The following is a 24,225-nucleotide window of genomic DNA, read 5'->3' as shown; positions in this document are numbered from 1 at the left end:
TACATTCAAAGGTAAACTCAAAAAGCAGTCTTTCTTGTTCTATGTGTTTGCAAAATGTTGGTAAATGTTGCTGTCCTGGTTTCAGCTGGGATAGAGTTAACTGTCTTCCTAGTAGCTGGTACAGTGCTATGTTTTGAGTTCAGTATGCAAAGAATGTTGATAACACACTGATGTTTTCAGTTGTTGCTCAGTAGTGTTTAGACTAAAGTCAAGGATTTTTCAGCTTCTCATGCCCAGCCAGCAAGAAGGCTGGAGGGGCACAAGAAGTTGGCACAGAACACAGTCAGGGCAGCTGACCCAAACTGGCCAAAGGGGTATTCCATACCATGGGACGTCCCATCTCGTATAGGAACTGGGAAGTGGGGGTGGGGAATCGCTGCTCAGGGACTGGCTGGGTGTCGGTCGGCGGGTGGTGAGCAATTGCCCTGCGCATCATTTGTACATTCCAGTCCTTTTATTATTGCTGTTGTCATTTTATTAGCGTTACCATTATCATTATTAGTTTCTTCTTTTCTGTTCTATTAAACTGTTCTTATCTCAACCCACGAGTTTTACTGCTTTTCCCCATTTTCTCCCCCATCCCACTGGGTCAGGGGGAGTGAGTGAGTGGCTGCGTGGTGCTTAGTTGCTGGCTGGGGTTAAACCATGACAGTTGCTTAATTTGAAAAGGCTTTTTAGTACATGGAAACTGCAGAAGGAGTTCAGAATTTGCTGATGTGCTCTCAGCCATGTAGAATAATAAATTCCTTACTCGTCCAACCTTACTTGTCCTACCCAGAAATTGCTTTGGTCTAATGACTCCGTTGGTGACTGCCCAGTGGATTGTCCCTTCCTGTTATAGAGGTGTTGAAGCTATACATCAAGAGAAGGCAGAGGTTTACTTTTCCTGACTTGCAGTCAGCACAGCGGAACAGGCACAAGGAAGGAAATGAGATTCCCTCTTTGAAGGACTGTACTAGTTCCCTTCTCTTTCCTGATCTTCCCTTGCCCAAAAGAAGAGCACGGCAGGAAATGAAACATCATTTCTTCCTTAGGCTTCCTCTAAGAAGAGCAGTTACCAGCTGCTCCTTGTGTTGACACATGCTAAAAGACTGATACTATAGCAATTCATCTGCTATAGTCTTGGTATAGAGCAAAAACTATTTTATATGAGAGAATGAGAAAGCACCAGATTAAAATCTCCTGGGTTTCTATCTTTTTCAGAATGAAAAACTAAGACTACAGGAAACGTTTGCTAGAAGTTTTGAAACAGAAAGTAGCAGCAGCTCGGCAGAATAAATCACCAAGCTCTTGCCATTCTATGTATTGTTTCTAAAACAACTGCTCCTGCTCCCTGAAGGCATTTAACAGTGGACATAGTTTAACAGCTGCTAAGCGTGTAAAACTGTCTACGTAAAAATGCCTCTTAGAAGTTTTACACAACTTGTTCATCTCCCACACAAACATATTTCATTTAAAAAAAAAATAAAATATCTATCCCCACCAAGAAATTAGCTCAGAGGTAATCTCAGGTAATCTGAGAAGCCTTTCATTTTCTGCATGCTATACAGTTTTCTTCCTTCTTTCCAAGGCTGTGTTTGCCTCTTCTTCCTAGATCTATTGCTTCTTATAATCAGCATATGATTAAGCCACTCTATTAAAAAAACTAACAGTATACAAATACAAATAAACAACTGCAAATTTTTCAGGTAGTACTAAAATTCCTGACGATTGGGCCTAAAGGTATGAGTTCATTTGAAACTAGATATTAATTCAGAATATATACACCGGGGTTTATCTCACTTTTACTGGAACTTAAGACAACCTTCCTTCTACTTCCAAAAGTTGTTCTATATGCATGCATGCACTTCAAATTCGCTTCAGTTTTGTCTTTGAAAGCAATCGACATTGCTATTTGTATACAAAACTATGTGAATGTTTTGGCCATGTGGCTTGCAAAACCTAAAAACTGTAAAGTTTTTACAAGGTGTACTACGATTAGGCATACAAGCATGTATGTGCCCTAAACACAGAGCTGTATGACCTTAGTGATTAATCTGTTTCTGTCTTTTAACAATGAAGGTGAAAACACAACAAAGCCAATGTACAGGTTCCACAGAAAATGCTAAGTTTTTAATAGGTCTTTCAAGTCCTAAAAAATTCTATAGTAACTGGACAGTAGTCTATCAATTTTTAGAGGACAGAAAAAACCCACCTTAATAAAGGCTTATAATTCTACATTAAACCCCGTAAAATTTATTTTAAAGGAGATGGAAAGACTCTTTTGGAGGCTTCTTTCAATTGGCACCTATTATGGTTAATGGAAAGACTTTAATTGACTTTTTATATACCAGATAGACACTGGAAAGATGGATATTACAAAAAGTGATAAGCATATGCAGAGCAAGAGGCCAGTGATACATGGTAGCAGAAATTTACTATTAATTAATCCACCCCTGGATGGACTAAAATAAAAGGCAAATATTGGTATCTTGAAATGTTCACAAAATATTCACAAATATTCAGAACACCTAAAACAAGAATGTTTGAAGCACAGGTGACAAATGCAGATCAAGAACAGCATCAGCCACATTTCTAAAAGCAGGTTTAAGGAGTCTTTTGTCCAAAGTGCTGTCTGGAATGCAATGGTGCATTGGAAGCACAGGTGAGAACCACACAGCCATCATGAACTTAACTTTGCAAACATCTAACTTTTGGAATTGATTTGGCTTGAGAAAATATTAAGATTACATTAAAGCATGACAATATTTATTCTAGTTATAGGTAGATATATAGATTAATTTTGTAAATAGAATTAGTCTGAGCTAACTTGTACCATATCACTTCTGTACTATAATCAAACGATAACAGCAACAACAAAGCTTTTTAATTTTCACAGCCAAGGATCTTTTCATGGTCTAGTCAAAGACAACACGATTGCAATAGGCAGACTTTCAAAATAAAACTGATGACTGCACTATATTTTCTGTTAGCATGCAAAAGAATGGAGTTATAAACGTAGCACCGCTCAGAATACATCTGTGCTGCACAGAGACACAGAAGCTTCTTGGTGCCCACAGAGGCCTCATATGTGAAAACACTGTCAAGCTGCTGAGATCCCTAGCTCTCAGAATTTAAACTAGGTCTTCAGTGCTTTTTTAAAAAAAGTACTTTTGGGGAGAGGAGAAAACATTTAGCAGGAGAGCAGCTAAATGAATGTAACCGTATATTCATACAGCCATTATTTTCTTTTAAACTACTTCAGCAGAAGTTAAATTACCACAACCACCGGTGTAAGTCCACTATTTAAGGCTACTGAAATCTAAGTTGCTTCAAAAACATTATTTTCTAGATAGATAGTCTATGTAGAAAAAAGTTCGCGTTACCAGAATAGTCAGTGCATGCCTTTGCTTTACATACAAGAATGGAAGCGGGAGGTTTTGTCAGTAGAAGTGACTGCTGTGCAGCACCCCAATTATTTCATGTCACAGTCCAGCTTGAATGGCTGATCGAGGCAGGCTCTGAGGGCCTTTCTAGATGGTCAGTGTGTGAGGAGTGCCTCCATCTGCTGTGCACTGGTTATTTTACAACTTGTAAATTCAAGTTGCAGATTGACTTCATCTGTTTCATTAAAGCCTGTACATCATGCTGCAACTGAGCTGCTGTGTGTTGAGCTCCGGTAGAAAACTGGAATTCAGGTATCCATGGCAAAAAGTGCACTAGTGATTATTTGACTACTTATGCAGCAAGACCATGACATGAAGCATACTAGTATTTGAAACTGAGAAGAATGGCAGATTTCGGATTTGTTGTTTTCAGTGAAAATTAAGAATTGTTGGAATGAGCTCACATGAAAATCAGAAAAATACACAGGCTACAGTTTGTGCTTGAGTTTACCTAAAAATTTAGCCCAGTTTTCATTAATGTCATTATTTTAATTTCAGAGGTACTTTGCCAATCATGGTGTGAAACTAAACACTGTGCTTTGGTACAAGCAGCCTCTTTGCTGGTATCTGGCAGTACACATTGCCCTCTCCCCTGCCAATATTGCAAGCTATCAATGCGTTCTGCTGGGCAGAAACCTCTCTAAATAAAGCTCTGCCTTAAAACCTAATATAGGAAGAAAAACTCCACACATTTTAGAGGTTTTTTTAAACTTTCAGGATAATTTGAGAATTTCAGCAGGCAGTATATGAATATTTCACATTATTGCTCCAAAAGCCATCTGGAATAATGGCTACCCCAAGTTTTTGTCTTCTTCCTTTCTCTTGCAGTTGGAGCTCATAGTCTTACAACAGGAGAAGGAATTAAGGAGAAAAAAACCCTAGTTCTTGATATGCTAAAGTGATAAAACTTTTAACGCTAGCAGTAATTGGGGCAGCAGACCAGAGGCTGAACTCTCACATGATGCAGTGCTGTCTTGTCAAAATAAAATAGAATTTAAAAAAAACCCACAAAACAAAACCAAAAATCTTAAGAAAGCTAAAAAGCTCAGCTGCTAGATCTTATTTCTTGAGTTCATGAAATACACTTGCTAAAGCACACACACACAAACCACAGTGAGACCAGTAAGACAGATGACAAGAAGATCCAGAAACAAGAAATAAAGCATATTTGTTCTTGGAAACAAGGGAGAAGGTGTTAATCTTAGTGAAATAGGATTCTTGCAGTACTGGCAAAGTTACTGTCAGGATAAATTACTTGCTTCAGCAAATATCAATACAGAAGCAGGCCTGTCAAGGTGCCAGACTAGCTCAAACAACTGCCCTTCCAGCGAAGCATTTCTATTCCGCACATTTAGTTCACATTTCACTGCTTTTCTCCTGTTCCTATTTTTGCACCTTTGCTCCATGCCCTCTCCTTTCTGCAGCTATATTCCAGATCATGGCAAGAATTTGCAATTTAACATTAAACCCAAGATGGATGTAATGAAGGGTTTTTTTGGTGTAACTTGCACAGAATGCCTTCCTGAATGACACACATGAATAAAGCTATCACTGCCAGTATTGCATTTCCCAAAAAGAAGATATGAATGAAAAATTAGTTTATGGCTATGTACACTTTGATTATTCTGACACATTGAAATAGCTCTAGAAGAACACATATTTTCAGTTCCCAGCATGTCAAAAAGGTTCATTTCTACCTTCATTCCACAGAAAATGGAACAACACTCTACATTGTAACCACAGCACAGACAAAACTAAATGAGATCATAAAAGATAAAATTCAGCATGAGAATAATATGCTCTTGAAGACCCACTATATATCCATTTATATCCTGTTCCTACTACATGAACAAATGCAAATGATGCAAGCAAGCACTGGCTTTGAAGACCTGGGGTGATTCTGCCACTACAGGCTCAGGGTGCCTTCTTCCAGCTCTGATAGAAACGTTCCATAAAACACTTACTCTATCAAACTACAAAAACCTCAGTTGTTTTTCAGTAGTATCTGTAAGACCACACTGCATTTCAGCTATCTGTCCACAGTTCTGAAAATCACTTATAAACAGAATCAATTTAAACACTACGGAGAACATACTATTATGCTATGACAATACTATATTACCAAAATTCATCCTAGTGTGCTTAAGGATACACCAGAAACTTGGTGTTTATGCAATGCAATTTTTTCTATCTTTAAATGCTGTCAAAATATTAAAAAATGCCTCTCTAAGATCCTCTACAGGAAACATATGGTGGGAAGGAAACTAAATAATATCAAAATAACGATAAGAATATTGTGTACTAATTCTAATACTCATATAGTATTGTATGCTAATTCTTACTAATTCTAGCCAAATACATTGCACACAATGGAAGTCCTAAAGTGACTAGAATAGGAAAAAATCATTTATCCACATAGTACTACAAAATTATATATCCAGAAAAGCTGGAATATAAGTAGTAAACAATTATATTTTGCACTAAAAAATTGTTCAAGAAGCTGCCAAAACCATGAGATAGACAGAAAAATGCTTAAGTTGTGTAAAAAAATTTCATTTGTATGAATATATAAACAAATAAACAGTCAAATATTGTATGAGCAAACTACATTGTATGGTAAAATATAGCCTGCAAAACTGCCACACAAAATATACTTATGAAGCCTGCGTTGTCAAAACATAATGGCACCACAATAAAAAAAGACACAACTAAGAAAGAAATTAATCGCAAAACTCAAAATAAAGATATAAAAGTTCATATTCATTAGAAAACTCCATTGTGAAGAGCAACTCAATGCCAGATGGAATGACATTGGGTAGGAAAGAGCAGTATCTAAACAACAGTCTAAGAAACACAGATTTTAAAAAGACTTTCTATTTGGAACTATATAATGGGGTTTTAGTATGGTTTCAGTTTTTAGCAGCAAATTCATACTACCATCAGTGTAATTAGCAAGAGACAGTGGGCTTATTTTAGGTATATCTGTAAGAACTATATGCTCATGTGCATATTACAAAGCCACATGTATCTTAACTAATTTATTGTAAAAATAGATAAATAATTTACAGCTATATACCCACAGTTCACCCACAGACATGCACATACAATCACAATGAAAAAAGGCAGTCTGGCACCACCAGAATGCAAATTATAATGACAACCACATACGAACAGAAACTATGAATACAAATTCATTTTGATGTCACTGTCTTATTCATTCAGGGAGTTATCCAAAGCTCACTAGCATCAATGCAGAGTTCTCCATTGCCTCAAAGAGCTTTGAAAGAGATCTTTAACAAGGAAGAGAACTAGCCAGCATATACTTATGATAGCGGACTGCTTTTACAAAAGTCAGTATGATTAGCAGTATTTTTATCCTAGGTTATTTTAAACTTTACCTTGAATGTTCAGTTTGAGTACTCCAGAAAAGCTAACTCTCTGCTTAAATGTCAAAGTAGCCTACACAAAAGGAGTATAAAGTTCTTCCTTCTGATGGAGCACATCAGTAAAGGTTCCACTACTGTGATTTCAAGTGATTATTTTGGTTAAATCTTTTATCTATAAAACGTCCAGACACACTAAACTGTCTCTCTCTACATTCACCATGCTGGTCTTATTTGGAAAGCAATCATTGCTCTATAGCACTGTGCATGAGAAACAAAGTATCAGACAGGCTCGGAGCACAAGTTTAAGACATCATCTGATACAAAGCTGCATCACAAAGCCTAGATGGAAAAAAAGACTGCTAAATCTTCTAACCCCACAGGGGGTTGGGGACTAGAGAGAAAAACAACTGCTCATTCTTATAGCAAAAGGACTGACACAAACACTGCTTGCTTCCTCTGTGCTATTACTGGGAGTTTAATAGCAGTAAAGGTCTTACACAGATGAGCAAGACTGGCATGGCTATACACCAGAGATTCAAGCATTTATTTCATCACTGATCTAAATTCATAACATAGTTTAAATCAAAAGTGAAGAACAATTTTTAGAAGAGATTGTGCATGGGGTGGCAAGTAATAGAAACCTGGCCCTCTTTTTCCATAGTGGCATTTTGTAGCTGTGACCCAAGAGCTGTTTCCCTTACATAAAAAAAATAAAATAAAATAAAGAAAAAATCAGCAATGATTTGTCCAATAGGAATAGGAAAAATTGAGCCACATAAAAGAAATAAAAATCCTAGAATATAAGTGATCCTTGGCTAGCCATTCATTCTAGTTATCTCTATCTTGCTTAAAAGAGGTAAGTTGTCAAACTGTATCCTTGCTTAGCTGCTTTACGACATGCTCAGTTTCTACTGAGGCAACATCAATTATTTCTGAACATATCTTTGTTCCCATCTAGATTATCGTCACACAGATTTGACATAAGAACTGTTGATAAAAAGAAGACTCCTCTCTTTTAAGCTCATAAATGAGGATATTGCTTTTACCTGACAACTTCCCAACATTTTTTATTGAGTCCGGGACTGAATATAGAGGAGAGTTTTTAATTTAAATAAAAAAAATAATATTAATTCCTAGGTATGAGCTAACTTTGCATTTTTCATCCATGAGCTCTAAATCACCTGTACGATTACTGTCTCTGTAAGGGGAGCTCACCACGAATGTGAAAACCTAAGGAGAGAGGAAGATGAAGAGAGCAGCTTTCTGAGAAGGCATCAAGTACCAGCTGGATTAAATGGACCTATGCTATTTCACACCCAGCCGAGGCTCTGACTGAAGGCAGAAAACTGCTGTATTTATAATATCAAGGTATACAAAGGAAAGAAATACAGATTATTAGTCATATGCAATATTTCTTTATATACACCACATGTTCATAAAAAAAAAAAAAATAGATGTGTTTACCAACTGGCTCTGGACAATTACAAAACCAGGTGTAGGATATGTCCCTGATGTGTGAATTTCTAATCCTTTTCAAAAAAAAGGTTACCTTTTCTGTCACTGGGAATCATCATGTCACCCTTCAAAAAAATCACTTCATCTTCACGAATTAAAATGGAGCCAGACTGCACAAAATGAGGACTATTATTTTGGCCAAAATCATGAATTTATGTAAGCATGCTATATCAACAGTTTTCACATCTTTTCTTTCTTCCACTAGGAAAATGATCAGCACTGTTCTGATAACCTGGGCTACAAAGTAATGGCATGCACTATGCAGAGAAAACATTAAATATATCCGCAGCCCAGAGCTATGCCAAGATCCATCCTGTGAACTGTGAGAATTTCTCCTGCAACCACACTAGCACTTGTTTCATAAATTCTGGCTGATCAAGGGTAAGGGATAATTAAGAGATTAAATTTAAATTCTGCCAAATCATCTATATTGTCATATAAAAACGCAAATATTGAAATGGGTAACTACATGCATGGTTGGCACTCTGCTACCTGAATACTAGACCTACATTTTTATCTATTACATTTTTATTCTTCTTGTACATCCATTTATGGCAACAGTTGCGTATCATCAGTTTTAGTGCTTTATCTATATAACCAGTGATTTTTCCATGTCAGGAAATATCTGAAACCTATCCTGAGGAAGCAAAAATCTTAATATGGCTGGAATACAGGACTGTGAAACTTCAGGAGTTGAGAAACTATTTAAATGAGGATAATATTGGGGGGGTGTGGGGGGGGTGGTGGTGTTTAACCTACTGGGCTTGAAGGCAATGGCACCAGATATAAGCCTCATACTAAATGCTCCTTTGCAAGTTACAAAACTGTTTGACAAGTTGGTATTTTCATATTTACAACCCCAGTAAATTTGCAGGAAATTCAATTATAGTGCAGCTTGGGTGTTGTGCACTCATCTTCATCCCACTCTTTTTAACAAAAAGCAATTGGAAATAGAATGGGATAAATCATTGGGAAATTTGTTAGATCTGGCAGTATTACTCGTTTTCTTATCAGGAACTCTTCCATCTACCCTCTGTACTAAATGTCTCTTTTAGCTCAAAATTACTCATGAGCTCTAACAACTGAGTGTAATCTATTCCTTCTATAGACTTTTACAGACGTTCTGGATTGCTTCCACTGCTAGCTCATTATTTTGCAAGGCTCTTCTCAGTATTTGCAGATTTATCAGAAAATGTAATTGGTGTGATCAGCTCCATTGCGAAAGAGTGTCGGGTTAGGATTTAGCTGACTGACCTGCAGCAACTGATCAAAACCATGGAAGTACTAAATGGGAAAATGGTTTCATTTTTGTAGCTGTTATAATTTTATGGTCTTCAGCCACAAGTTAATCACAGCCAATTGCACAGAACTGCTGATGTTGGGACACTACATATTAATGGGGTTGCTATTTAATGCTTCTCTGCAAGGTGCTGTTAAGACTTGGCTGTTGAGGAGGCTGGGGCAACATGTTATACAAATCCATGCTGACCTGGAGCAGATCACACTGTCGTCTGAAAACGTTTCATTCAGGCAACCACAGGAGAAGTAAGAAAGAAGCTACTCACTCGCCTTCTGAATATATGGAGTAGACACATATATCAATATAATCGCCACATGTGGGAGGACAACGTGTTTCATGGTGAATCTTGTTTCAATAAGGCTGCAGCACACAGACATATGTAGCCTACAAAGATTAAGTCACTAGGTCGGCAGCAGAACAAACAGAACATAAAAAGAGGAGAGAAATTTTCCGTTTTTCAGTATTAAAAATGAGTGCATTTGAAACTGATAATCTCAAAGCATGGCTCAAAAACGCTCGGAACATGGCCTGCAAAAGAACTTCATCATGAGTGTGGGCATTGACAGGAACTGATAACTGAGTTGGATCACATCCGAAGATCTTTTTGTTGAGATGAGATTAGCGTGACTCCGCAGGACCCCAGCGCTGTGTGCCAGCGCCAGCCTGTAACCTCACACTCATTAAGTAAACATAGAGTGTCAGCAAATGAACACACTGTCAGAAGCACCTGTTGTAAAGTATAAAGATCCTGAAGGGCAAAGGAGTCCAGGAACGCTGGACATTCTTCATGAAGGAAATCTTAAAGGCGCAGGAGCAGGCTGTTCCAGTGTGCTGAAAGATGAGCCGACAGTGAAGAAGACCAGCCTGGCTGAACAGAGAGCTTTGGCTGGAACTCAGGGGAGGGGGAGTTTCTGACCTTTGGAAGAAGGGACAGACAACTCAGGAGGACTACAAGAATGTCATGAGGATATGCAGGGAGAAAATTAGAAGAGCCAAAGCCCAATTAGAACTTAACCCTGGCTACTGCCATGACAATAAAAAATGTTTCTATAAATACACTAACAAGAAAAGGAGGGCTAAGGAGAATCTCCACCATTTATTGGATGCAGGGGGAAACAGAGTGACAAAGGGCAAGGAAAAGGCTGAGGTACTTAATGCCTTCTTTGCCTCGGTCTTTCATAGTAATACCAGTTGTTCTCAGGGCACCCAGCCCCCTGAGCTGGAAGACAGGGAGCAGAATGAAGCCCATGTCTATGGGGCTGGATGGGATCCACCCAAGGGTACAGAGGGAGCTGGTAGAAGTGCTCACCAAGCCCCTTTCCATCATTTATCAGCAGTCCTGGCTAACCAGGGAAGTCCCAGTCAACTGGAGGTTAGCAAACATGACACCCATCTACAACAATGGCTGGAAGGAGGATCTGCAGAACTACAGGCCTGTTGGTCTGACCTTGGTGGCAGGGAAGGTTATGTAGCGGATCATCTTGAGTGCATCACGCGGCACATAAAGGACAACCAGGTGGTCAGGCCCAGTCAGCATGGGTTTATGGAAGGCAGGTCCTGCTTGACTAAACCGATCTCCCTCTATGACAAGGTGACCCACTTAATGGATGAGGAAAAGGCCGTGGATGTTGTCTACCTAGACCCGAGTAGAGCCTTTGACACTGTTTCCCACAGCATTCTTCTGGAGAAACTGCTCGTGGCTTCAGTGGGTGTACTCCTTGCTGTGTACTCTTTGCTGGGTAAAAAACTGTCTGGATGGCCAGGCCCCAAGAGTGGTAGTGAATGGAGTTAAATCCAGTTGGCAGCTGGTCACAAGTGGTGTTCCCCAGAGCTCAGTACTGGGGCCAGTTCTGTTTAATATTTTCATCAGTGATCTGGACAAGGGGATTGAGTACTGCACCCTCAGTAAGGTTGCAGACAACACCAAGTTGGGTGGGAGCGGTGATCTGCTTGAGGGCAGAAAGGCTCTCCAGAGGGATCTGGACAGGCTGGATGGATGGACTGAGGCCAATTGTATGAGGTTCCACAAGGCCAAGTGCTGGGTCCTGCACTTCAGTCACAACAACCCCATGCAACACTACAGGCTTGGGGAAGAGTGGCTGGAAAGCTGCCCGACGGAAAAACACCTGGGGGCGTTGGTCGACAGCCGGCTGAATATGAGCCAGCAGTGTGCCCAGGTCACCAAAAAGGCCAACAGCATCCTGGCTTGTATCAGAAATAGTATGGCCAGCAGGACCAGGGAAGCAATCGTCCCCCTATAATCAGCACTGGTGAGGATGCACCTTGAATACTGTGTTCAGTTTTGGGCCCCTCACTACAAGAAAGACATTGAGGTGCTGGAGTATGTCCAAAGAAGAGCAATCAAGCCGGTGAAGGGCCTAGAGAACAAGTCTTGTGAGGAATGGCTGAGGGAATTGGGGTAGTTTAGCCTGGAGAGAAAAGGAAGCTGAGGGGAGACCTTAATGCTCTCCATAGCTACCTGAAAGGAGGTTGTAGCAACTTGGGTGTGGGTCTCTTCTCCCAATGAACAAACAACAGGACAAGAGGAAATGGCCTCAAGTTGTGCCAGGGAGGTTTAGATTGGATGCGAGGAAAAATTTCTTCACCAAAAGGGTTCTCGAGCATTGGAACAGGCTGCCCAGGGAAGCAGTTGAGTCACCATCTCTGGAGGTATTTAAGAGACATGTAAGATGTGGTGCTTAGGGACATAGACTAGTGGTGGACGTGGCAGTGTTAGGTTTATGGTTGCACTTGATCTTACAGGTCTTTTCCAACCTAAATGATTATTTGATTCTAAGATACAGACATATACAACCTTTTTCTTAACCCTTCCCCAAACTGCTGAACTTCTACCAAAGGAGATCTTCTAAATGAATCACTGGAGAACATACCTTGATCTGCCAGGTAAATGGTTTTCCCCAGTACTATTAAACAACTGTTAACAATCTTGAGAAATTTTAAGTGTTGAACACACTGAAATCTCTATTGCACACACCAAAATAGTCTGACAGTTCTCCAGAACCTTTTTTAATTATCTGAACTACCGCTTATTCAGCTAAGAAACCTAAGCAATAAGACTGGGACTGGAACTGCAGCATTACAACCTATTTCAGCTAAGTTCACCACACATGATGACAATGTTGGAGACGGTATTTGTCCTACCCAGCTTGCCTAAAAAATATAGGGGAAAAAAGTGTTTTCTTGTACCTCGAGAATATCGAGCTAAATAGCAAACACTGTGTTTGCTTGTTCTTATTAAATGCTTTATAATTGGTAAACTTAGAATAAAACATCTTTGCTGCCAAAAAGAACATCTGATTATATCCACCAGCTCCCAATATTCTCTGTTACCCTGAGATATGTTACTAGAAAATACACACAAAGTGTGCAATGGGGTGTTCTGCAGTCTCTTTGCAGGCAGCTGGGCAAGGGTATGCCAATGCATATTTCCAAGTGAAAAAGCAATTTAATATGATAAAGTTAAATCCTATTACTAAATCTAGTACATTTTTATTATTAGTTATTTAAATTTATGGGTATATGCAGTGTCAACACACCATGAAATGAAGGAATTACCAATTTCCAGCATGAATTACTTGATAAAAGGGACTGCATTAAATGCAGAGTTGTTGAATAAATCAGCAATGCTACAGTGGTTAATTACAAAGTTACTTAAAGGAAGAAAACCTGCGGTATTTCACAGTGTATTAAACTTGCTATTGCTTCCTAACTGGCTAACAGACAATATTAGTAAACAATACATTTCATAGTGGATTGCAGGAAAAGCTTTAATATTTTTATAACCCATAGTTTAAGGCCAATTCCATATTGCTTAGCAATCAGTCTACAAAATATCGCAAAGAACACTTAGCTTTCTCTTACTACATTCCATTAGTAGCTTGCAAGTGCAGCATAAAAGAAGACTCTGTAATTATGCTTATTTTACTGATGAGGTGAAAGATGCATACAGAGAAGTAATATAGCCATTGATACTTGACAGGCTAATTGCAGATTGAATGGTCTCACTCTGTCCCCCAGGTCTCAGGCAACTGTCATGGCCAGTCTCACAGTGATTTTGACATAATTTTCCACATTTCTCATTTTTTCAAGTGCAATCTAAAAACACTGTATTGGATACATTAAGTTTTAATGACAGCCACAGACAGCTGCAATTTCCCTCAGTAAAATAAATGATTAATTAGTAAAAACAGTATGAAGTATATGTCCAGAGTGACTTATCCCTACTGCTAATCATAGCAATTAGCTTCAATTTCTAAAGCTCCACAGCCTGCATGGTGTTTTGCAGAGCTGTGAAAGAAGCATGGGCATGCACTGAATAATTGATATTACAAATTACACAAACATACATACAAAATATCTTAATTTTCTGGATTAGCAACCAGTAAGGTCACTTCTGATAGCCCCATAAAAATATCTAAGAGTAGAATTTAGTAGTTGATAACCTATATATTTCATAAAGAATACAGGGAAAATTTGACCTGTAGAAATAAGCCTAAATGTGGGCAAGATTTTCTTTTTACTGGGACATGCAGTAAAATTAATCAACAAGCTCAACATCTAAAGTTTGAACAAAAACCCATTACCACTGACTAAACGGATTCCTTCCAAAATAGCTGTATTTTTTCACTATGTTTATTTCAGAGTAAAGACCCTCTCTTGCCAGGCACAAAACCAAAACCATGAGTTTTCCTCATATGTCTCTGCCTGAAATGTTCTACCAATGATTTCGACAAAGGCAAAGCTCTTAAATGTCCTCTCAATTAGCCAGTCTTTGACATTGCCTCAGTTAGCTATAACTGAAACCATAAAAAAGTTAATAGAAATAATTTCAGTCTCATCTGGAAAAGTACAGGAAAGCCCATACATTGTTTGGGAAAGAGGCATTATATATTCATTATTGTTTATAGCAGTAAGTGAGGAAGAAGCTACAGTCTAATTTTTAGAAGCTCATTGACTACGCGCAATCAGTTAGTGGCTAGAAATGTAACAAAATATAGAAAGTACAGCACAGCATGTGGGGGAGAAAAGTTGACACAGATTCTGAGCTGAAGACCAGTGCAGAGCAGAAATGCCTGCCTGAAGTCAAAAAGTGAAGAATCCATTGAAGGCGAACCTATCAATTTCATCCACCCAACTACCCATTTTCTTGGTTTTTGTGTTTTTTGGTTTTTTGGTTTTTTTTAATGAGAGAAGTTATTACTGAGAAAAAGGTAAACACCAAGTAGACTTTGAGGAAAACAAAAACAGTTCAATAAACATCAGTGAGATGGAGAGAAAGGGGATACCAAAAACTACTGTAAATCACAGACAAGCTTGTATTGTCTTATATGCTGAAGTGGCTTTTACCCAGCTGCCTATGCTGCTAATCTCTGGTAATGTTTTTTAATGAAACTTTGCAGCCCACAAGTCTTGGTTACTCCATGTATTGCAGATTTGTCTGTCAGAAATGGAACATCCATGAGGAAAAGCTGCAGAACAGATTCAGATATACTTTCTGGACCGATTCCTGGTGGATCACTGAGCTTCCTCACGTGCCAGGGTCCTCCAAACTCTTTTCAGCTTTGTTCAGTGAGGTTCTCAAAACATTAGGGTACAATCTGCCTTATGAGACTTGAATGGCCAAAGCTATAAAGAATTATTAGTAGACATTTTCAAGGCTTTTTCACTGAAAGTGAAATGGTAATTAATTCTCTTAATTGAATGATCATTCATTAGTCTTTTACTAAATACATTACCTAATAACATTCTCAATCTCGCAAGTTACCGCCATGTCTTCAGTTTCCCTTTTCATGATAAGACCAATAACAAGCTAAACTCACAGCTTTACAAATCTGCTACACAGTACAGCATATATTGTATGCAGTTTTTTCATTTAGATTCTACAATTACAAGCAACTGCAACAAAAAAATCCAATGTATTGTACTAGCTAGTATTACATTTTGGCAGATCATAATTAAATTATTCCTTAGAAGCAGTGCTCAGTGCTAAAGAAGAAGGATTATATTGAATAATGGGGCTAATATTTTAACTCAATTAATATGTTATTTTTCAATAGAGGTATACACTACTGTAATTTCTTCTTCTATGAGTATCATCAGCTATAAAACAGAAATACTGCAGCTTTTTTCTGACAACTTGTATAATTTTTCCCCACGTAGATTGTATGCTTTCTATATTTTTGAAGTGAATGAAAACATGTGACATTTTAATAAATATTTTATATTTTATACTTATTTTATACTGTTATAGGCATAAAATATTTCACTTCTATACCATATAAGCCTGCCAGACTATGTTTGACTACATCTAAAAATAGATGAGCATTCCATGGTAAGGAAAGAATTTTTCTTTTATGTCTTTTAATTCTATACTGTTGTGAGTTTGATTTATAATATTGGTTGGGGTGGAAGTGATTTTTGGATGAAGAAATTACATGTAGTTACAATGGAATTAGGGTACCTTCTCCATAGAAACTGCCCAGCAAATATGCTCAGATGACTTATTTATCAGATTCTTCAACACAATATTTCAATTTGATGTAATTATATTTTCCTGGAATCTTTCACTAATAATTTAAAAGTGACATAAATATCTAAATGTCTGTATTTCTGAAGATAATCGAGGTATGTCATTCCAAAACCAATTTGTAATCTATTTCAAGGTCATCTTCTCTTTGGTTGCTCAAACTAGCTACTTAAGTTCTTTTGAATCATACTCCGGTTTTGGTTTAATTCCTAATATTGTAATGTGTTTTAAAGACTGTTTGTGAATATTTTGTTGCTGCTGCTCTTTCACTCTCCTGTAATTATACCATGGATGATGCCCACTGCATATTAGACAGGTTTTTTAACTCTTTAAGAGATATGAAAACTGTGTAGTTTAACAATGACCTTGAAAAGTAATTTTTTGTTTTAAGAAATAGTCTGTGTATTTACGATCAGTAGAACTAGAATATTGCACTACCTATCAGACAGCTGTTTCTCAGATAGGGCTACTAAAAAGGATATTCCCACACCATTTTACAGTATTCTCCTTATCTTTTCTATCACTTATATTATACAAGTCGCTTATTAAAAAACAAAATACAAATAACTCTACATAGCAAAAGTTTTTGATAATCATCAGATTGGTTGCTGCATTCTAGCTATGTAAGAGTTTTGTTTAGCTGTGTACTAGAACAATGTGTACTACTACTAGGATATTCCATCTCAAATGTGCTTTAAAACAGGGAGGTAAATGACAGCACGTATATACTATAGATGCATCGCATATAACATCCAACTGTAGAGGTAGAAAAAGGCCATTTTGATTTCACAAGGAAGGCAAGACAAAAAGAAAAGGACAGAATCACACTGTGTTACAGTCAGATGGGGAGATGGAAATTATGTGGTGCAAAGGAACAAGTAAAAGACTGAATCATGAACGATGAAAAAATAAATCAATATGAGTTACATAAGGAGGTATTAGTAACTGGACATGAAATTCCAGTGAGTCTCACAAAATACCTTGTGTTCCTTTTGTGGAGATCACCTGGTGAATATTTTTAAAGATGAAGTACTATAAGATACAACATATCTCCATACAAAAAAATCACAGTAGATTCTTACACAAGTTTAATGGAACTTAAGTTAAAAATAAAATTCTTATGCTTACTGTCATGGTAAGAAAGAACTTTTCTGAGCAAGGCATAGAATTATTCACACTAGAAGCTACAGAGCATGCTGCCAATGTTACCAGCTGAATGTTACAACTGCTCTGTCATGAAATACTATAATTCTTATTATTTATTTCCATATATAATAGGGTTACAAATCCTTCTCAGTGGACAAGAACCTTTAAATTCACTCTGTATTCTGACATTATATAAACAGGAACTGATGGAGAATGAATGATTTCAATTCTGGATTCAGCAAAACAGTAGTCCATTAAGAAGCCCAACAGCATACATAAAGCTTCTAGTGAATGGAAAGAATCTGGAAGGCATGAGGCTTGCCATCCAGCAAAAACTTGCTATTTAGGAGGACTAATGGATAACCATCATGGCTAAACCTTTGACAAACCTTCTCAGACAGGACAACTATTAGTTTAATTTAGATACAGATGATCAAGAAGTGAGCAGTAAAAAATCCCAAACTTGCCAAAGCCTTATTTTGTTATTTAAACATATCAGTTAAGTGACTAGCACGTCATCATACAATGAACTTGCAACAAGGGAAATTCTGATTATATCTTAGGAAAAAAATTACAATGATGTAGTCAAATATTGGAACCCTTGCCCAGAGACAATGTGGAAACCCCATTAAGGTACCAAAAACTTAAGCGGACAGGGACCTAAGCAACCTGTTCTAAGTTGGCCTTGCTTTCAGTAGAGGTGTTGGACCTCTGGGGAGCCCTCTGAACCTAAATTATTCTGTAGTTCTCTGAACTATATAGATTAAAAACAAAACAAACAAAAAATTATCTTTGTTGTAGATCTCAAAGAAGACTCACACTGCAGTCCACTAACACGAAGCTGAACTCATGTAAAGTATGTATCTGAATCAAAGCTCCACAGATGGAAAGTGTCAAAAAAATCACAAACCCAATAATAATTTGATTTCTTCTAAAATCCTAAAGGGAACTGGATGCAAAAGAAAGTTTTCAAAGCAACACCAGCAGTTCAGGGGAGAAGCAGGAGAATATAGCAGGACAGGACAAGCCAGGACTCTTGAAACTGTTAGAATGGCCTAAGAAATCTGATTTGGGCCATCATTTACAAACTTAAGCTAGTAACCTTTCATTTTAGTACTGTTACTTAAAAGAAAAATTTTCCTTTGCATCTCTCCTCTGAATAAATTGCATGCAACTTCATACTGATTAACAAATGTAAAGCAAACTGAAAAAGCTCTAAAATACTAGAGGAAAAAAAAAAAAAAATTATTTTGCTCTAAAGCAGTTCCTCTCCCCTGCCCCCTTTTCGGTAAAAGCTCAAGAGAAGCTTTATACTCTGCACACTGAGATGGCAGTATCAGTTAAATTCTGCTATAGTATAAACTTTCTGACCTCTACCATGTTGAGGTACTACTATTTATACTTCTGCATCAATTCCAGATAGACAAGACATATTAAAACACATCAAGCCCATAAACTTTTCTGATCCTTTTCTGCTGCTTAGCTCATTAATGCTGAAATCTATTAATTTAACAAATGAGTGGGTGATTACCTCTTGAAGAACCCTCTTCATTTTCAGCAGCAATGTCTTTACAGCTGTGCAGTCTTGCAGCATCAATCTGAAGGGCAAAGATTCAATGCCTCCGCCTTCTTCCAGACCAGTAAAAGGCCACTCCACAGATGGGCTGCCAGCCAGCTGGCTAACACGAGGGTACCTGGCTTCTCCTTGATCTACCTCCTTCGACAGCTTCAGAGATAGGCTCCTTACAAGAGAAAACAGAAAGATCAACTCTGAAATATGTAAAAGAAAGAGAACTAAATAATTTTTGGCTTTTAGTTCCTTTGAGTTTAAAGACACATTCACTTGTTGAGCCTGCTAGCATGAATGGCCTTTATAATGTACATATAGCCATATGGTGTTAGCAATAAAATATGCATTTATAAATGTACCATTTTCTACAGAAATTGAAACCATGCTCTATGCCACACCCTTCAAAAGAAAGCAATTTTTTTAAAACAAAATATCCCATGGGCAAAACTGTTATGGGTTATTTCAGTTCAGCTTTACTAAAAAAATGAATCCGTCATGCACTTTCAAAAGCTGTATCATGTTCTTCCATATGCTTTGACTTAGAACTCAAAAAGAAAAGAAAACAGCCAAAGAAAATACTGCCTTCTGGGCTGGCCCAGTGGCATAAGATGAACCTGCTATTCTATAAAATGGAATTTGAAATGTAATTAATCTGTACTCACTCTGAAGTTTGGTTACCATTGAAGCTATTTAAGCAGAACATGAAACAAAACAACCTTAAGTAGTGGTTGAGAATCCATTAAAGACAATGGAATTTTGATGGACTTTGGAGGTAACAGAATACCATTCTTTTGCTGCATACATACTATCTTCCTTTAATATCAGAGCAAGATACGTATGACTGCCATGCTGGAGCAAGTCCAGCGAAGACCAACAAGATGGTAAGGGGGATGGAGTCCACAATAAACGAGGAAGAGCTAGGAAAGCCAGCTTTCCTCAGTCTTCCAAATAGAAGGTGAAGGGAATCTCATTGCTAACAAGAGCTATGTCCCCACTGGAAGGGTGCAGGGATGATGGAGCCAGGCTACCCTTAGCCATGCACAGCAACAGAATGAAAGGCAATGGACAGAAGCTGGAATACAGGAAATTGTGACCAGATATAAGAACTTTTATTTATTTACTTGCTTATTACCATGAGGGTGGTCAAACAAAGGAACAGGGGCTCAGAGATGCCGGATACCCATCCTTGGAGATATTCAGAACATGATGGGGCAAGCCCCCGAGTAACCTGCTCTAATTGGACCTGCTTTGAGCAAGGGCTTGGAACAAAGACCTGCAGAGGTCCCCTCCCACCTGTGTAATTCTACGATCGACAGGTCATAGATTCAATAAGCCACAATCAGCCGAAAGTTTAATAGTAGAAAAATAATTTAGAGATTACTTTACATTTGGGTGGAACAGGAGGTAAGTAAAAACACTAAGGGGTTTTTTTGGCATGAAAGCATTCACAGCTTTTAATGTTGCACCTATTTCTCTTCAGCCAGCAGGGAAAAAGGACAATCTGAACGGAGAATAAATCTGAGAATGTGGCTGCGTTGTGTAATGTAGTATATTAATTACTACTAAATTACAAAAGGGTTGTAACAGCAATACATGACACCCATATTCCTACTAAATTAATTCACTACAATTAAAGATGTTAGCATAAGTGGTGAAGAAAATTACTATTATTCATTTAATGTATAGTTCCAATTTTCTGTTCCATTTGAATTTTCATGCAACACAAAACTGATCCCGAATTTTAAGCACGGCCATATTTCGGAAGGACAACAGATATTTTTCTGCCCGAAGGTTTCCTTAGTTAACTTTGGTTTCATAGGAACCACATACAAAACAGGATTAATGTGATTTCTCAAGACAAGCAATTCCCAATGCCATACTAACAAACTGGAAATAAGGCTACGAGAATTATGTTTTATGGATGATTCATTTTTATAATTTGCAAGCTATGTAAAGTGCGGTAGGGACAATGTGTTAGATCAAGAAATGCACCACAAAGGTCACAGATATAGACAGATGCTCATGATGACAAATAAAATCAAAATTTTCTAATCCAGGCTTTTCATGACTTTCAATGAAATTAGTCTGGTTTAATTTTTAAATACACTGAAACAACTTTGTGAGTAGTTTGCATCCTTTAAAATAATAATCTGAGGTGGATGATAAAGGTGCTTCTAACTGAGGGATATTAAGCCATGCTGATTCATAGCCTTTATTAAAGAAGCCTCAGGTATAAATCATGCAAAGAAAAAACAACTTTTAACTGAAGTTTCATAACACAGGCCACTTCTAAGGGTTTATAAAAGAAGCCATATTCAAACTATTGGAATCTACAACGAGTAAGATTTATGTAGCAGAAAAGCACATTATTAAAATTAAATAAGATGATACAAGATCCTCTTTTTTCCTGCCCAGTGCCTGCAGGCTGAGAGATGAATTATTCCTTAGAATATTCTGGATGTTCACTTTGCAACTCCCACCGAAGTTTCATCTTCCTCATGCTCCTGACTGGGCATCTTATGGGGGTAACATCCCAATACTGAGAAACGACTAACTTAAGATGTAGTGCCTCCCAGAAGGGGTCTTTTACAGCACATTATCAGGGAGGATGACCTGGTATCAACACCAATACCCTGCTGCCCCAGTGATAAGGAAACAAGTAGTACTCTTGGAGAACTATCATTTCCTCTTACATGGAAGAGATACAGAGTTTATGTATAAACTATAAATGTACTGGAAATACAGCAAATCTTAATTTCAACTGAGGAAAACACTTTCAATTACTTCAGTGGGCTTTATGTTGACATGACACTGCTCAATACACAAAATTACCGTCTTTTTAAATACGGAACCTTTTACTAAAGTACGAAAAGCACCATAATAACATATTACCACTCATGGCCATAAGAGTTTAAAATCTAACTCAATTGCTACTGGAAAATGGTGACTCAGAGTCGGTATACAGTGAGCATTCAGATCATATAGTACCTCTGAACTATGTGAAAAGAATATAACTGATCTGTGACAGAAAAAGTCTTCACTGTCTGAAACAATTCTTTCTACTCACTGCAGGAAAAAGCTCATTTTAAATTCATTCCAGAGCTGATATTTTATTATTAACAATGTCCACGTGGCCTATTACAGTATTATTATGGTAATCCACTGCAATTCATCTCAAAGCAGCAGTAGAAGTTTAGCAAGGAAAAAAAAAGTTTTTACTAAAATTAGAAGTTTCCCCTTACTCATAAAACACCTCTACCTCTGAAGCTGGAGAAGGGACTAGTTCCTCGACTGGTAGTGCAGGAACTCCTTACAGTTGGCCAGCCCTCTCCACCTTCCAAAGATGCATTTATTGTACTAAAAACATTTCACAGGCAAATGTTATCTTTGACAAACTTCTGAAACTGGGGATAAATAGCCTCGAAAAGTCTATTTTAATGACTAAAGACAACGTATTTCATTTAACTGACAATATTAAATCTATAATATTATCAACATAAAATATTTTTTAAAAGCAATTTGGTCATTTTTAAATATGCATCTCCTGTCCGAGCTCTAAATTTGCCTGACATACACACACACTTTGGCTATGTACCTACTTAAATAAAACCATACCTGAAAGTGTTCCTGGGCAGTGGTAGTCAGTCAGTGTTAAAGCACTTCTGAAATGGCTTGACCCAACTCAGCTATCACTCTTTCAAACAATTCCCTGGCATGGTTTGATTGTCAGTACAGGCAAATTGAATCGGACTACTCCATTCTGGAGGATGTCAGTGGTACAGCTGTGCACTAAAGAACCATCCCATGTAGATGTCACCTCAAACCTCTGAGCATGGCTATGGAGTCATGAAACTCCAAGCCTGAAATGTGAAACCCAGCCAGACTCCTAGGCAAGAGAAGAGCCTAGGAAGAAGAGCCTGTTTCGAAAAGTCTGAGATGAACTGTGGATGCTGTGGCAAATCACAGCTGAGAATACTTTTAGGAAGCTGCTCTTAATTTTCTCCCAGGTATTACAGACTTCACTTCCCAGATAACAAGTGGTTCTCATATCCTGTTTGACGAAGATCAGAAAGTCTGACAGATGGCATACTTAAAACTGCCCAGTCCTCTAGATGAATGTCACAGGGAAACAGAGTAATTCAAGTTGCTCAAGTGGTGTCAACGTAAAGCCTGTGGAATGCTTACTATACAGCTGCATGTTACATCTAAGGGGACCACAGATGACAACGGAGAAAAGCAAGCTTAACGTCAGTAGAATTATGGTCACCATAAGGTCCGAAAATCCACAGAAAATTTCTTACAAATTTGTAAATGTTAAATAGGAGGAAAACCTGTGCAACTTGATGGTACTTTGAGCCTGCTGGCTTGTTTCTGTTGTATCTGGACATATCCACTGAACGTGAATATATTTCCTCTTTTTAATGGATACAAAAATCAGAAGCTACAATATCCACATTTAGCAAAATGGTAGTGCCATTAAGACAGAGTTCTATTTCAAAAGCAATCTTTATTGAAATAGTGAGATAGCATTAAAATAATCAGTGACTTTTAGCATTTTAATAGTCTCCATAAATCCAATCCAACCGCATATTAACTGAGGAAGAGACACAATTGTGCAGCTCCTTTCAAAGCTGCTTTCCCTTAAGAAGGTAGAACAAGAACCACGTTCTTATTCCAAAGCATCTTTAAAGGGGTTTACTGAAAAAAGGAAAAAGAAAAATAAAAAAAAAAAGACCCAAAGATTTGCAACTGCAGCTAGTTTGAGTTATTCTTCCATTCTTACCGATCCTCAGATCAATGATTTGAAGAGCTTATGGTAATTTGAACTTCACTTACATAAAAATCCCCAGATTATGTAGAGTTTAATCTTCTTAGTTTTCATCAGCAGTGCTCAAGACATTGCTATAGTAGAATTAGCCTAAACTAATACAAATGGTTCCACAGAGTCTGTACTTCTTGATACCACCTTAACAGAAGAGAACCCACATAACACTGTGGGCATCAGGAAGGCTTTGCAAGCCAAGCAAAAGACCCCAGCCTCTATAGGAAGAGCTGAACATACCTTATTTCTTCCGAGGGTTTATCTTCTAAAGCAGGGTCTTAGAAAAAGCCTTAAATCACGTATTTTCAGTGTCTGAGTGTGCAACTGTATGTGTATATATTCACATATAAATACATCATGCGTATGTATATATATATTTTTATGTAGGTACAGATTTAAAATTCACACACACACTCATAAACACATATAAATTTGATCTTCATAAATCTTTTAGCAAAACTCTCTTATTTGTTTATAACTTGGCTCAGTAGGAAACATACGTCCTTTTATACTA

General features: G+C 37.7%; 1 protein-coding gene across 4 annotated transcripts in view; it reads right to left on the bottom strand.

Annotated features, from left to right (window-relative positions):
• The window catches only part of CCSER1 (coiled-coil serine rich protein 1), a 715,692-nt gene that overhangs the window by 412,574 nt on the left and 278,893 nt on the right, over positions 1–24,225 (bottom strand). For all 4 annotated transcript variants that reach the window (XM_049815128.1, XM_049815129.1, XM_049815131.1 and 1 more), the window contains exon 6: positions 18,851–19,061. In XM_049815128.1, the coding sequence (XP_049671085.1) occupies positions 18,851–19,061 (211 nt within the window). The remainder of the gene's footprint in view (positions 1–18,850; positions 19,062–24,225) is intronic.

Source organism: Accipiter gentilis, chromosome 12 (assembly GCF_929443795.1).
Source record: "Accipiter gentilis chromosome 12, bAccGen1.1, whole genome shotgun sequence".
Lineage (NCBI taxonomy): Eukaryota > Metazoa > Chordata > Aves > Accipitriformes > Accipitridae > Astur > Astur gentilis.
This window is presented reverse-complemented; position numbering and strand designations above follow the sequence as displayed.